This window comes from Cyprinodon tularosa, unplaced genomic scaffold, assembly GCF_016077235.1.
Source record: "Cyprinodon tularosa strain WSP-4 unplaced genomic scaffold, ASM1607723v1 ctg141, whole genome shotgun sequence".
In the NCBI taxonomy this organism is placed as follows: domain Eukaryota; kingdom Metazoa; phylum Chordata; class Actinopteri; order Cyprinodontiformes; family Cyprinodontidae; genus Cyprinodon; species Cyprinodon tularosa.
In genome coordinates, this window is record NW_024038232.1 from 248,147 (window position 1) to 260,226 (window position 12,080).

General features: G+C 35.9%; 2 protein-coding genes and 1 long non-coding RNA gene across 3 annotated transcripts; 1 reads left to right on the top strand and 2 right to left on the bottom strand.

The window, feature by feature from the left end:
• Positions 1–1,553: 1,553 nt before the first annotated feature.
• LOC119779011 lies at positions 1,554–5,962 on the top strand. The gene is made up of 6 exons (XM_038278513.1): positions 1,554–1,759; positions 2,273–2,866; positions 2,947–3,057; positions 3,273–3,334; positions 4,095–4,355; positions 5,431–5,962. Exons 2-6 carry the CDS (start codon positions 2,281–2,283, stop codon positions 5,470–5,472), a joined length of 1,062 nt encoding a protein of 353 aa, XP_038134441.1. The 5' UTR covers positions 1,554–1,759; positions 2,273–2,280; the 3' UTR covers positions 5,473–5,962.
• A 1,292-nt stretch (positions 5,963–7,254) lies between these two features.
• On the bottom strand, positions 7,255–10,196 carry rplp2 (ribosomal protein, large P2). Its single transcript, XM_038278453.1, has 5 exons — positions 10,069–10,196; positions 7,993–8,116; positions 7,872–7,920; positions 7,483–7,581; positions 7,255–7,381 (listed from the first exon to the last, which is right to left on the bottom strand). The coding sequence occupies exons 2-5, from the start codon at positions 8,113–8,115 to the stop codon at positions 7,305–7,307; spliced, it is 348 nt and encodes a 115-aa protein (XP_038134381.1). The 5' UTR covers position 8,116; positions 10,069–10,196; the 3' UTR covers positions 7,255–7,304.
• A 396-nt stretch (positions 10,197–10,592) lies between these two features.
• On the bottom strand, positions 10,593–11,787 carry LOC119779016. The gene is made up of 2 exons (XR_005280168.1): positions 11,575–11,787; positions 10,593–11,465 (listed from the first exon to the last, which is right to left on the bottom strand). It is a non-coding gene; the product is annotated as an uncharacterized LOC119779016 (long non-coding RNA).
• Positions 11,788–12,080: the final 293 nt, after the last annotated feature.

A 12,080-nucleotide genomic window follows, 5' to 3' on the forward strand; every position in this document is an offset into this window, starting at 1 on the left:
TACTCTCATGTGGAATATTCAAAAAACTTGAATTTTTTGTGGTCAATTACACACATTAATATACTAACATCAAATATTATAAGTACAGAATTCCTGCTCTTTTCAGAGCTAGGTTTTGTGCTATATGGGGTAAAGAGAAAATTATGTGCCTCTGCAAGTTGCTGATGAAGGTTCTCAGTCATCCAGGTCATAGTCATTCCGTAAAAATTCAAAATTATTAGCCTGAAATATCTGAAACCTGTCTATGATTCTGAGGTCGTTAAAGGGGGGGGGGGGGGGGGGATTGCCGTTAAGGGGGGGGTTGTCTCCTGTAATACCTGAAACCTGTCTATGATTGTTAAGAGTCGGTCGTTAAGGAGGTATTGTTCACCGGTTGGAGCGGGTAGGTCCCTCGTTCCTCTGATGGGGTGGGGGGTTTGGTGATATCTGGAAGGGATCATGTCTATGATTGAATTGTATGTTTTTGGAAGCTGGAATCTGAGTCCACCACCTCTGTTTAAAGTTGGTTTTTCTCTCTTAACATAGATGGCTTCCTTCACGCCCCTCTCAAACCACCTATTTTCTTTATCCAGAATGTGAACATTCTGGTCCTCAAAAGAATGTCCTTTGTCCACAAGGTGTAGGTGTACTGCCAGAGGAGGCCGCTCTTCTGTGTTGGGCCATGCGTCTGTGGAGAGGTTGTTGCATGGCCCAGATAGCGTTCCCTCCTGATGTAATTTACATTGAGTTGCAATAAATGCAAAACTCTCTGCAGATACTTTGTCGTCAGCTCTGTTCAGCTGGCTTTTGAAACACACGGCGAGAAGGTGGGGGCCGGGTGGTGAGGGTTACGGGGGCGAGAAATGCAAAAGTAACACAATAGTTACTTTTACTAGTAACTGGTTAATTTTATTGTGGTGTAACTCAGTTAGTAACTCAGTTACTTTTTGGGAGAAGTAACTAGTAACTAAAACAAATTTCTTTTTCAAAGTAACGTGCCCAACACTGTTCACTGCAAACGAAATACTAATGTGATGTTACATGGTAATGTGCGACTAAGTGCACTTATGTGTGTGCGAAGTTTAAATGTAAAACAAAAGTTGGGAGATATAAACCTTTAAATGAAACCATTAACTAACTGTTACTGAATATTATGATTAATAATAAAAGTCAGTCAGAAGTCAGTTAGTCAGTCGTCCTCTAAACAGCCAGCTATGGATGGTTTACAATGTGAAATAACCTAGCCTGTCTATTACAAACTGCTTCTGCATTAACAAACTTCCTGATTATAGTCTATGAATCTCTCTTGCAAAGAAAGAAAGAAAGAAAGAAAGAAAGAAAGAAAGAAAGAAAGAAAGAAAGAAAGAAAGAAAGAAAGAAAGATGTTTAAATGTTAAATTCCATTATTAGCCCAGTGTTTCTCTAAATCTTGCCTTTTGAAGGAAATAAACTAAGCTCAGACTTCCTGTGAAACGTGGCCGTTTGTTACACTGCGCAGCTAAAGAGAAACTATAAACAAGGGCCGATTCTGACGTCCTGCAGCGAAACCCGGAAAACATGCAGGTGAATAGAAAAAAAATCCCCTCTGTCATCCAGTTTATCTCAGGTGTATCCGGAGCAGAAGTGGGAGGAGCTCTGGCTTCAGTGAGCAGGTAGACTTCGGAGTCTGTTCATTAGAAAAAGTCTGTCACTGCAGCGAGCTGCTTCAAATCCTGCGAGCCGATAAAAACGCCTTAATTCTTTACGGATATATATTAAAAACAAACTCTATCGGATCAAGGTGAGTTTAAGAGTAAACCTGTTTTGTTTTTTTACAAAAATAACGCTTTTTTTCCCCCCTCAGATTTTAAAACAGAAAAGAGCGTCTCTTTTTATACCGCTATAATAACAGTTATCTTTAACATGATGTCATTGTTTTTAAACTGATTTTCTGCTACGTTTATAGATGATTTAGGATAGTAGATGGGTGTTGCGTGAAATTGATGTTTTTAAGATCATCTAATTTTATTGCTTTATATTAGAAATAAGATCAAACGTCATGCTGATCATTTTTATATGAACATGTTCATAATGAAAGTAAAAAAACAACAAAATATATTAAAAGATGCATGATTATTGAAGTTAATAAAACGTTTTTTTTTAAATAATATGTATTGACAACCTTTGAATAAAAAAAAGAAATACACTAGTGCATAACATTATTGAAGTGCATCAGTGAATATACTGTTTTGTATTGAAAAAGAGTGAAATCAGATATAAACCTGGGATTTTCTCTTCTTGCTTTTCTTCTTAGAGTCCACCATGGAAACGGAGACAGAAAAACACAGCCAGATAATCTCTGTGCCCCATAATGACACAATCCGTCTCCTGGAGGTTTATGTTAAACGGAGCCTCAGCCTGAACGATGGCAGTCTGAGGGCAAAGCATTCAGGGAAGAAAGAAAAGTGGGTAACCATGTCCAAAAGGCACAGGCGATCCTCCAGTGACCCTTTGCTCCACTTGTCTGAGGTATTAAATCCCAGAGAATCTGCTATCTCTGTGGTTGAATCCCAGACGAATGAGCCAGAGAGGGCTCCGGAAGAACCTCAGAAACCAGCGATCAAACCAAAGAAGAGCAAAAAGAGCAAGAAACCCTCATTTTGGAAAAATTTGGTCAGCTTTTTCACCCCGAAGAACAACGAGGACAAAGATGAAGCTCAAGGCAGCTCATCAGAGGTGTTTGAAGCTTCTGATCACTCAACTACCTGTCTACCCACAACCCAGATCTCTTCCCCAAAGAAATCACTGAGGAAAAAATCCTTAAGGAGGAAACTCTCTAAAAGGCTTTCCCTAAGATCAAGTAGAACCATCAAAGATCTCAACACTGCTGGTATTTCAAGAGTAGAAGGTAATATGCAGATACATACTTTATAACATGGTATTGCATCAACAAACTGCACATAAATAACAAAACCATCTCCTAAACAGGTGTCGTCAACGTGGAACCGACATACTCCTACTATGAGAAAATGTCGGAGGAACTTGAAAAAATCGTACACGAGGTTAAAGAAAATGAGGAAACTGAAACTCTCTCCAATGGTATGAAAAAAGCACATCGTCTTAGTTTGCAGTTGTAAAAAATTGTTCTGCACTGACAGCAAAATTGTAAAAAAAAAAAACACGATAAAGTAAAAGTAGCCTACTGCAGGAGTGAAAATTAACATGTTAGGAAATAAACACATAAAGCTTTCAGAGTCAATAAAACCTGTTCAGCCAACTATTAATATTCAACTTTTGTTTGTGTTTGTTATCAGAGGAAGTTATCAGACGGATTATTGCAATGACAAAACAAGAGGGTGATGCCATTGATGACAAGGTGGGTATTTCCTTGTATTGTCAGTGAAAAAGTATGAGCTGTAATAATAACAGAATAAAAACTTATCAGATGTAAATAATTTTATAAAAAGGATACAAGCTCATTGAGGTAAAGATACAGTAAACGTACTGTATCTGTTAAAAACCAATGGGGTTTAATGCTAAAGCTGAAAAACATAAAAGTACAGTTAAGTTAAAATTACTATATATTCTATGTTTGTCTGTTCCTTTGTTAATTTGAGGTATGTTTCTAGAGACAACAAAAGTCACTGTAAGAGGATAAAAGGAGGAAGAGCTCTACTGCATATAGCACATGCTGAGTCACAAAGCTGGCTTTGAAAAACAACCTCAGGTCATGTGACCGTTGTGTTGTAAAGTCTACTGAAACTGTTTTACATGAAACTAACACATAAACCTGTAAGCCTGATTTAAGACAGAAAGGGACATTTCAAATATTTAATTGCAATTTTTACTTGATTTCTTGCTTAATTTTTTTTCTTTTGCAGCATCTCTTTTTCTTAAACAGTTTTTTTTATTTCCAATTATTTAAGATGTTGTCAGAACCCGAAGTTCACACAATAGATAAAAAAAACGGGCCAAAACTAGGAACTCTGCGCTTTTAAAGCCTCTAAGTATGAATTATTAACCGGATTAATGGAATTGCTTTGGGATACAGTAAAAGGATAAGCTTCTCTGTGTTATCTAAAGTAGGTCAAACATGCTTTCATTCCTGATAGCTCTGTTGTTCATATCTCCTCCAGCTTAAAGGGAACCCAACTCTGAGCAACTTTTTCCTGCGGATGTCTTACTCCTCCTTCCAGAGGCTGGCTGATGCTTATCTGGAGAACGAGGCAACGCCGACCCACACAGCTCCCACCGTGCCACCAACAGCACCCGAGCTGGTCAAGCTGGCCTTCACTCTCGACTTCACGGCCAGAATAGCTGGCCTCTCCAAGCAAAATACAGGCTACATCACTTGTCTTGGTAATCGCTATCTGCAGGATCGATTTGAATACACACAGGTGAGAATGACAAGAACTGATTTCTGTTAGTGACAGACTACTGTGGTGTTTATGTACTTTCATAGTTTTAATGTTCTTTTTATTGTGATAAACTCCAGTATCAGTATAGCTGTTTGATGATATTAAAGTATTTTATGCACACACACAGAAATTTTGTAACATGAAATCATGTTACTTTTGTTAGAAGTAAAACTTTTGTTATACTATTAATATATTGCCACAGCATATTGATTATAGTGAGACTTAGTCTACACAAAATAATTTGTGCAAAATAGACTTAACCAAATATGTCATCAAAATTAGCACAACTGAGTGAGTTCACTTTCACTTTAATTTAGGACTGCACCTAACGATTATTTTGCAAATCGATTAATCTGTTGATATTTTTTTCGATTGATCATTTAATAATCAAACAGTCAAGGGTTCCTTAAAGAAGGTATTTTACTAAATTAAACCAGGTGAAACTAAAACTTTTCCACTTTAAGAGTTCTTAATAGAGCATATTGACGGAACAAAAGTTGTTTTTCTTTTATCTTAAATGCAAAAACTTTACATGTTTTTTTGTTTTTTACAATTTTATTATAATTACTGCTCTAAGTTGGTTGCTCTGTCAGCTAAAGGCATACTTTAGTCTCTATGCTCCAGTTAATGATTACTCAATTACTAAATTAGTTGATTATTTCAATCATTGATTAATCACGATTAATTCAATTAATTGTTTCCGCCCTACTGTAATTTTAAAAAGTGAAATTTATATCCATTTATTACTTACAGTGAGAGATTTCATGTTTTTGCTTCTGTTAATACCCCAAATTAAGTTTCCTAAACATTATTTCTCAAAAACATTTTTTTTATAAAGGTCTAAGTACTAAAACTAATTCATATTTTTGAAATATTTGACATTCTTATTTGGGATAAACCTGTAGAATATTTACGTTCATAGCTTTGCCCTCATTTCCATGAACAGCAGAACCGGTCTTTCTTGTAAGCAAGGGGAAAGTTTGGGGCTTTGCCTTCAGCCAGCTGACAAATCGAAAGTTAAAACCTTGTTTAAATATCTTCTTCTCTCTTCCAGGCGTGCACAGACCATCCATGGTCCGACAACGTTGATGGATAGACAGTGTTGTTCAGAAAATGAAGGCTTTTGCACAACGTTCCACAGATGTGACTCAAGATCTGCACGAGCTCCACTTTATGTACAAAGTCTAACAAGTAAAGCTATTTAAAACATGCTTGAAGTTTCACTAAGCTGTGACTGAAAACCTATAACTGTGACACAACAGGATGTTTTGTTTTTTAAAAAGTCACTAATAGGACTGATGTCTTGAAGAAAATCTAAGTGAGCCCTCTCACTGAAATATATTGAACTAAACTGTGATATCACTTTGTTCGATTCAAAATTAGGTGCTTACAGAAACCCCAAGAATAAAGATTTTGTATTTTTTGCAACTGTACAAAAAAATACAGTGTAATATTTAATTCTGTAAATAAGGTGGTTGCCTGAGCACTTTAACTGTGACTTTTTGATATGAATGCTGGCATTCATTTTGACTCATTTTGTAATGAAATTGTTTTATTTTAAATAAATATATCTATACTCCATCATGGATTGCAGTCGCTCATTTACCAGCAAAAATGAGACATCAGAGCTGAAAAACAGCTTGTCAAAAAGACCTTATGTGCTGCTCCTTTTACCGTTTGTTGGGAAGGTGAAGTGTGTCAGAGTGAGTCACACTGTTTACACACCTGGAGGATTAAGAAATGATCAGACTTGTTTTTGGGAAAGGTTAAACTCTTTGAATGCATTGATGTGCACCATTGGTTAACCGTACAGGTGCAGAAACAAGCAAATCCTTATATTTTACAGGCTTTGAGTCTGCACCCATTTCCTTTAGCTTAAGAAATTGTTTTTGACTCCTTAGCCAAAGATCATTAACAAGTGATGTAGATCATAAGCTCTAACCTGTTTCAGCACCATTTCAGAGAAGCAAATAATTACTCATACACCAAGTTTTATTCCCTAATAAAGTGTGAAAACTTATTTATATCAAAAGCATTGCGAAGCAGTTTGTAAAAGGTACATGCCAAAATGTAATAAAGTATGTCTGTTTCTATGGATTTAGTGTTAATTATGGCTCTCTATAGCAGCACAGGAATGTGCTTCTTTTGTACTTTGAGCACATCCATAAACAGCCGCAAATGGGAAGATCCACAATAAAATGAGTTAAAAAGGCTGGGCTGTAGTGTGACTTCTAATTGGAAAAAGCATGAACAAAAGTCCGGGAGTGGAAAAATTTAAGATTACCAAAGGTGTCATGTCCCGTGACAAATAAATTACTTACACAATCAGTTATGCCAATTGTCCTGCAAGTTGAAGTTCAATAACAAATTGTCAAATCTGACTCAAATGCTGCATCATAAAGGAGAGCTTTGGTTTGTGGCCGTGAAAACACTGTAGACTTTACTGCACTCACCTTTTCAGTAAAATATGCAAACCTCTACACAACTGTACTGTGGTTTTCACTATATGGCCTTTAAAATATCTTTGTAGTGAAAAAAATATGTATTGAGGATACTGAAAATTTGAAATTACTAAAGACAATTTATCAAGGCAGCTTGATATTCCATTGTAAGGTAGTACAAATCATACTACCTAAAGATTAAAGAACATTCTAATTTTTCATTTTCATATAAATTATAGTGTTTAGCTTTGTGCATATTTTCAAACTGCGGCTCTGAGGTCCTTCAAGGTCTTAGAGCTCTGCTGTGACCCCTGGTAGATATATCACTGCTTCATTACATTACTCCTTCTCAACCAGTATTTACAGGCATGACAAATGACTTATGAAGCCCAAGCAAATTAAAGTATAAATACACTGAAGACAAAAAGATACACATATGTGGAAACCTTTTACATTTTTATTGCTTTTTATAGACAGAGAAGCAAGATTAATCAAAGAGTCCAAAGCCCATGTCTTCGTCTGACTCCTCGGATTCCTCTTTCTTCTCTTCCTTTTTTTCTTCCGCTGAAAAAGGGACAAAGACAATACAGTTTTAATTTCAAATCTTTTACATAAACATATTTTGTGTATTTATGTCAAGAAATTACACATTTATATACACATACCAGCAGCAGGTGCACCACCACCTCCAGCAGCTCCACCACCAGCAGCTGCTGGTGCCGCAACAGCACCACCTGCTGGTACAGAGGCTAACTTGGAGAGGCCTAGAAATCCAAGAAATAATGTTAGAAACCTTCTATCCGAAGCAGTGACACCCAACCCTGGTCCTCCTCAAGCACCCCTGCACGTTCTATATTTGCTCTGTTGGAGCACACTTGATTCAAATGAGTCTATAACATAACCATGATTCACCAAATACTGCAGAAGCCTGTTAATCACATATTCGTTAAAGTCAGGTGTAGCAGCAATGAGACACAGGAGTATTTGGACAGCAGGGTTGGGAACCACTCATCTAGAGCACAAACTGCAGAGCTGTGTAGATCAGAGTCCCTACCTGAATTCATGACTTCGTTGATGTCTTTCCCATTCAGCTCACTAATGACCTAACAGAGAAAACCGGATAATTAATTACCTGGCCCCTTTACAAAAAACTTTACTTACACTACATTACATACTTTATTCAAGCGTTCATCATCGGCCTCAATTCCCACGCTGCTCAGGATCTCCTTGATGTCTTTTGAGGAGGGGCTGGTGTTTCCACCCAGAACAGCGAGCAGGTAAGCGGCCACGTAACGCATTCTGGAAAGGATGCAGCATGTAAACAATTGTTAAGTAATAAACAAGCTTACAAACACAAAAAAGTAATAATGTATAATAACTTGGAAGATGACAAAGTATATAGAACACATGACAGGCAGAAACCCAAACAGCACATTTATAATTAAAGGAATTCCCGCACATGGGAAACATGATGGATTTGTAATATAGCCTGCATTTGAAGGTAGAAGTATTTTTTTTAATGAAAAAGATAGAAGGGATTTTTCAAGACTATGGGATGTTGCAATATAACACCAAGTCCTACTTACTATAGACTATTGCTAAATCCCTGCCCTTATTATAGCCTATGGGCTCTAGGCCCATTCCATTGCTTCCTGAACCCAAGGCAGCTCCTTTGCTTTCAGTCTTTCATCACTGGATGAATCGATAAACCCAGGCGTGTCTGGTCAATACTGTTATGGTTACTGACATCAGGCACACCTGGATTAATCAGTTCATCAAGTAGAGAACAGACAAAGGAGTTGCCTTAAGTTCAGGAACTAGTGTTATTCATAGATCTCATTTGTATTTTTGTATTGTGCAATGATTGAATTTCTTCACTTGTCTATTTTATTGCTCTAAATGTATTTTGTGCCTTAGTAACTTACAGGTATGAGAACAATGTTCTCATAAGTATTTTGATTAATTGAGTTAAAATAAAGAATGCTCTTGAATATCATCTAGTAAGTCAGTATTATGCTCTTCAAACTGGGCTTGATCACAGTTTAGATCCCTGATCACAGAAGAAATGATGATAGATTTTATTGTAGTCATTTAACCACATGGCCAAAGCGTAAACAGTAAGCTGAATACAGACAATTACTTAAATTTTTTAGGCGAGTTTTTGTTTTTCTTCTAAAAGATGGTATGAAACACACCCCTGACACATACTTATCAAGACAGTCAGTACATACAGAAGTTACAATCAGCGAGTCTGCAGTTCCTGTTTTTTTTATTCCAGTAAAAAGTTATGTTTACGAGCCGCTTGCTTCACACACACACAAAAAAAGTCACATTCTTGAACGGGACTGAGGTTTTGATTAGTAAAGCACCAACAACTGAATTCTGACTTTAAAAAAATGATAAATTAAAATATTATTTGTCATTTGATCAAATTTTAAAATGTGCACAAAATTCTAAAACTTAAACATGACTTTTGGGCTAAAAAAGACGAGCTTTCATATGGTAATCAAATTTATTTCAATAACGCCAAACATCAGCTAAAGGGGTGATCCTGTTAACTTTAAACATATTCTGAAAGGATGATTGATTAAAACTCTTTCATGCCAGATTATTCATGAGCTTTAAAATTACTACGTTTTCAAGATGATAACATTTATAGCCCACACATGATACTTCTGTTTGAAAGCTTTTTTTTCTCCTATGTAAACATATTCAGAGAATCGTTATTTTTTTCTTAAATTCATGCGATCCAGTCTCGTTCATGCAGACAGCCTAGACCTGCAGCAAATAGTATATATGTCGTTTAGAGAGTAGATTTTAGTATTTCTAAAAATATGGTTGGTTCAGTTAAATGGTTGCAACCACGTTTTCAGGCCTAACAATGAGCAAGTAAGCGCATGGCCATTTTTAATCACACGTTTACCGTCAGTAATATTTGTTTTAGAAATAAAATGCACTGAAAATTAGCCAAACATAAGCCAAACACAGCCGTTTATTGGATTAGTTTAAATAAAGATTCAGCCCATTTAGTGGTTTTAACCTACTTTACACCGAGCTAATTTTAGCTAGCTGCTGTGTCTGCTAGCAGCTGCTACCAGTGCTACAAACTACTATTTATAAGTGCGTAGCAGGTCACAAAGCCACGGTTTTCACAGCTTACACACATTATATAAGTGTGCATTTTATTAAAATACGATAAGGGTATGAATGGTTGGTATAACACGTTGGGTAGGTCATTTATTTGAACTTACTTTTAAGTCTAAACAGACACGAAACGTCGGTCACGCCAAGAAATCCGGAAGAGGCTGATTGATGAGACCGGAAGTTGAAAAGGATGTGATCTGTGAATTTCATTGGTTGTTTCGTGTGTCACAAAAAAGACGTCAAATGGGCATAGAGTGGGGTCTGATAGCGCCCCCTTTGGCTCTCTAGGTTATTACAGCAAGTTTTTAGATTTTGGAGTTCAGATAAAAATCATGTTAATTTTTTTTTTCTTTAAAGCGTTCAAAACACATGATTTTATATTTTTAAATTTTGAACAAAATTCATCTGATTTCTCAACACTTAAAATGGTGTTTGAACCTTTATCATAGGTAAACCAGTTTGACCAGTTCTTTTAAAATCTACTTTATATATTTGTTAAATCCCATTTCTAAAAAAAAAAAATGTTTAAGAAAAATTTTATTGTAAATAAACGTGAGAATTGTATTAAATCTTATAAAGTGCTAACACAGAGAATCTTAAAAGAAAGAAAACAATGTTGATACTTTTTTTAAAATCATTTTTATTCTTGTTTACTGAAAAACATGTAAGAGAATTTAAAACATACCAGTGTTCCTCCTCACTGTTATATGTTTTTTTTACCCCCAAAAATGTATGTAGACAGAGTGTTATTAATAATCATACTGATTGTAAATTTATACGTTGAATTTATATTCCTTGCAGAAATGCCAGGGTTAGTCTTTAAAAGAGTGGGAATTTCTAATGAATACCTGTTTTGTTTTGTCTTGATAAAATCAAACGTGTTTATCATTTACACCAGAGACAAGCATGACTTTAAATAATAACAAATGTTGGCATCAAGTTGAAAATAGTAATATTCTTAAATGCAGTTGAGTTCTTACATACATCACAAATAAAATAGTAATGTTTTTTCTTTATTACTTAAAATTGGGCTGTAGATCTGATGGAATAGTATTACTACAAAGTAAATACTACATACAATACAGAAATGAGAGATATAATGGAATGATCACCTTTATTCACATCCTATAATTCAACCAGTTCCTCCTGTTTTTCCTGAGTGAAGAGCCAGTTAATAATAAAAATGACAGAGTCGGACATAAACTCTGCTATCTTCTTTGCATTTAACACATACCCCATTTTATAGCCAAATTCACACAGCAACATCACTAGAAAGAGAACTAAAAAGCAAAGGAAGATGCGATCCATGCAATAGTTTGCCTTTTCTCTAAAGGTCCACTGCTCCCATGGTAGCGCACGCCGTCTTTCTCCATGTTTGCTTAAGTGCAGCAAGGCTTGCTGTTCGTCATCCAGGTCTTCCTCTGGAGCCTCCAGATCCTGACTTCCCTCAGCTTCATCAGCATTTTCCATTTTGTGGTCCCAAATGTAAGCTGTTTTCTGAAGTCTGTATGCATAAATGAAGAAAAAATATCTGATTTGTATGTAAAGCTGGATAAAGGTTTCACATTTCCTTCCCCATTTGTTGCATTATAAAAAAAAACATAATGCCTTACCTTAAAGAAGATTAGTATTCTAGATTAGAATCAGAGAAGAAATTTATCAGAAACAGAGACTTTTGTCTTCCCTACTTTTCTGCTAGATCATTTTTCTGCTCCTTGTATATCTGCAAGGCCAAAGAAAACAGAAACAGCGTTTAAAGCCAGTATTAGCAATTTGGTTATATGTTATCTATGACACTGAAACAAGTCCTAAGGATTTAACCACACTCAGCAGTTTAAAATCCCTCATCCGAGAGAGGGAGGGGCGGTAGCAGATGGCATTATTAAGTATTATGAGTTCCTGATTGAGAGACAGACAGAAACAAAGGCACAGTGTTAAGACTTTATTTCATAATTCAGAGGAAATTAATTATTTTCAAAGAGCACAATGCCTATTATTACTGCAGATGTTAGTATTTACCACACACAGAATCTGAAAAACAAATTGTTTAATGTTCCAGAGGAATTTCCCATCTTTTATTTTATAAAACCCTTGTAGAAGGCAGAAGTCATACTGATGA

What these genes read in the sequence shown, in the direction of transcription:
- LOC119779011 (XM_038278513.1), top strand. Translation starts at nt 2,281, where the DNA reads ATGGAAACGGAGACAGAAAAACACAGCCAGATAATCTCTGTGCCCCAT. An exon ending in TGGTATTTCAAGAGTAGAAG is followed by an intron (nt 2,867 to 2,946) that starts GTAATATGCAGA and finishes TCTCCTAAACAG; the next exon opens with GTGTCGTCAACGTGGAACCG. An exon ending in GTGATGCCATTGATGACAAG is followed by an intron (nt 3,335 to 4,094) that starts GTGGGTATTTCC and finishes TATCTCCTCCAG; the next exon opens with CTTAAAGGGAACCCAACTCT.
- rplp2 (XM_038278453.1), bottom strand. Translation starts at nt 8,115, where the DNA reads ATGCGTTACGTGGCCGCTTACCTGCTCGCTGTTCTGGGTGGAAACACC. An exon ending in CAACGAAGTCATGAATTCAG is followed by an intron (nt 7,582 to 7,871) that starts GTAGGGACTCTG and finishes TTGGATTTCTAG; the next exon opens with GCCTCTCCAAGTTAGCCTCT. An exon ending in TGGTGGTGCACCTGCTGCTG is followed by an intron (nt 7,382 to 7,482) that starts GTATGTGTATAT and finishes TCCCTTTTTCAG; the next exon opens with CGGAAGAAAAAAAGGAAGAG.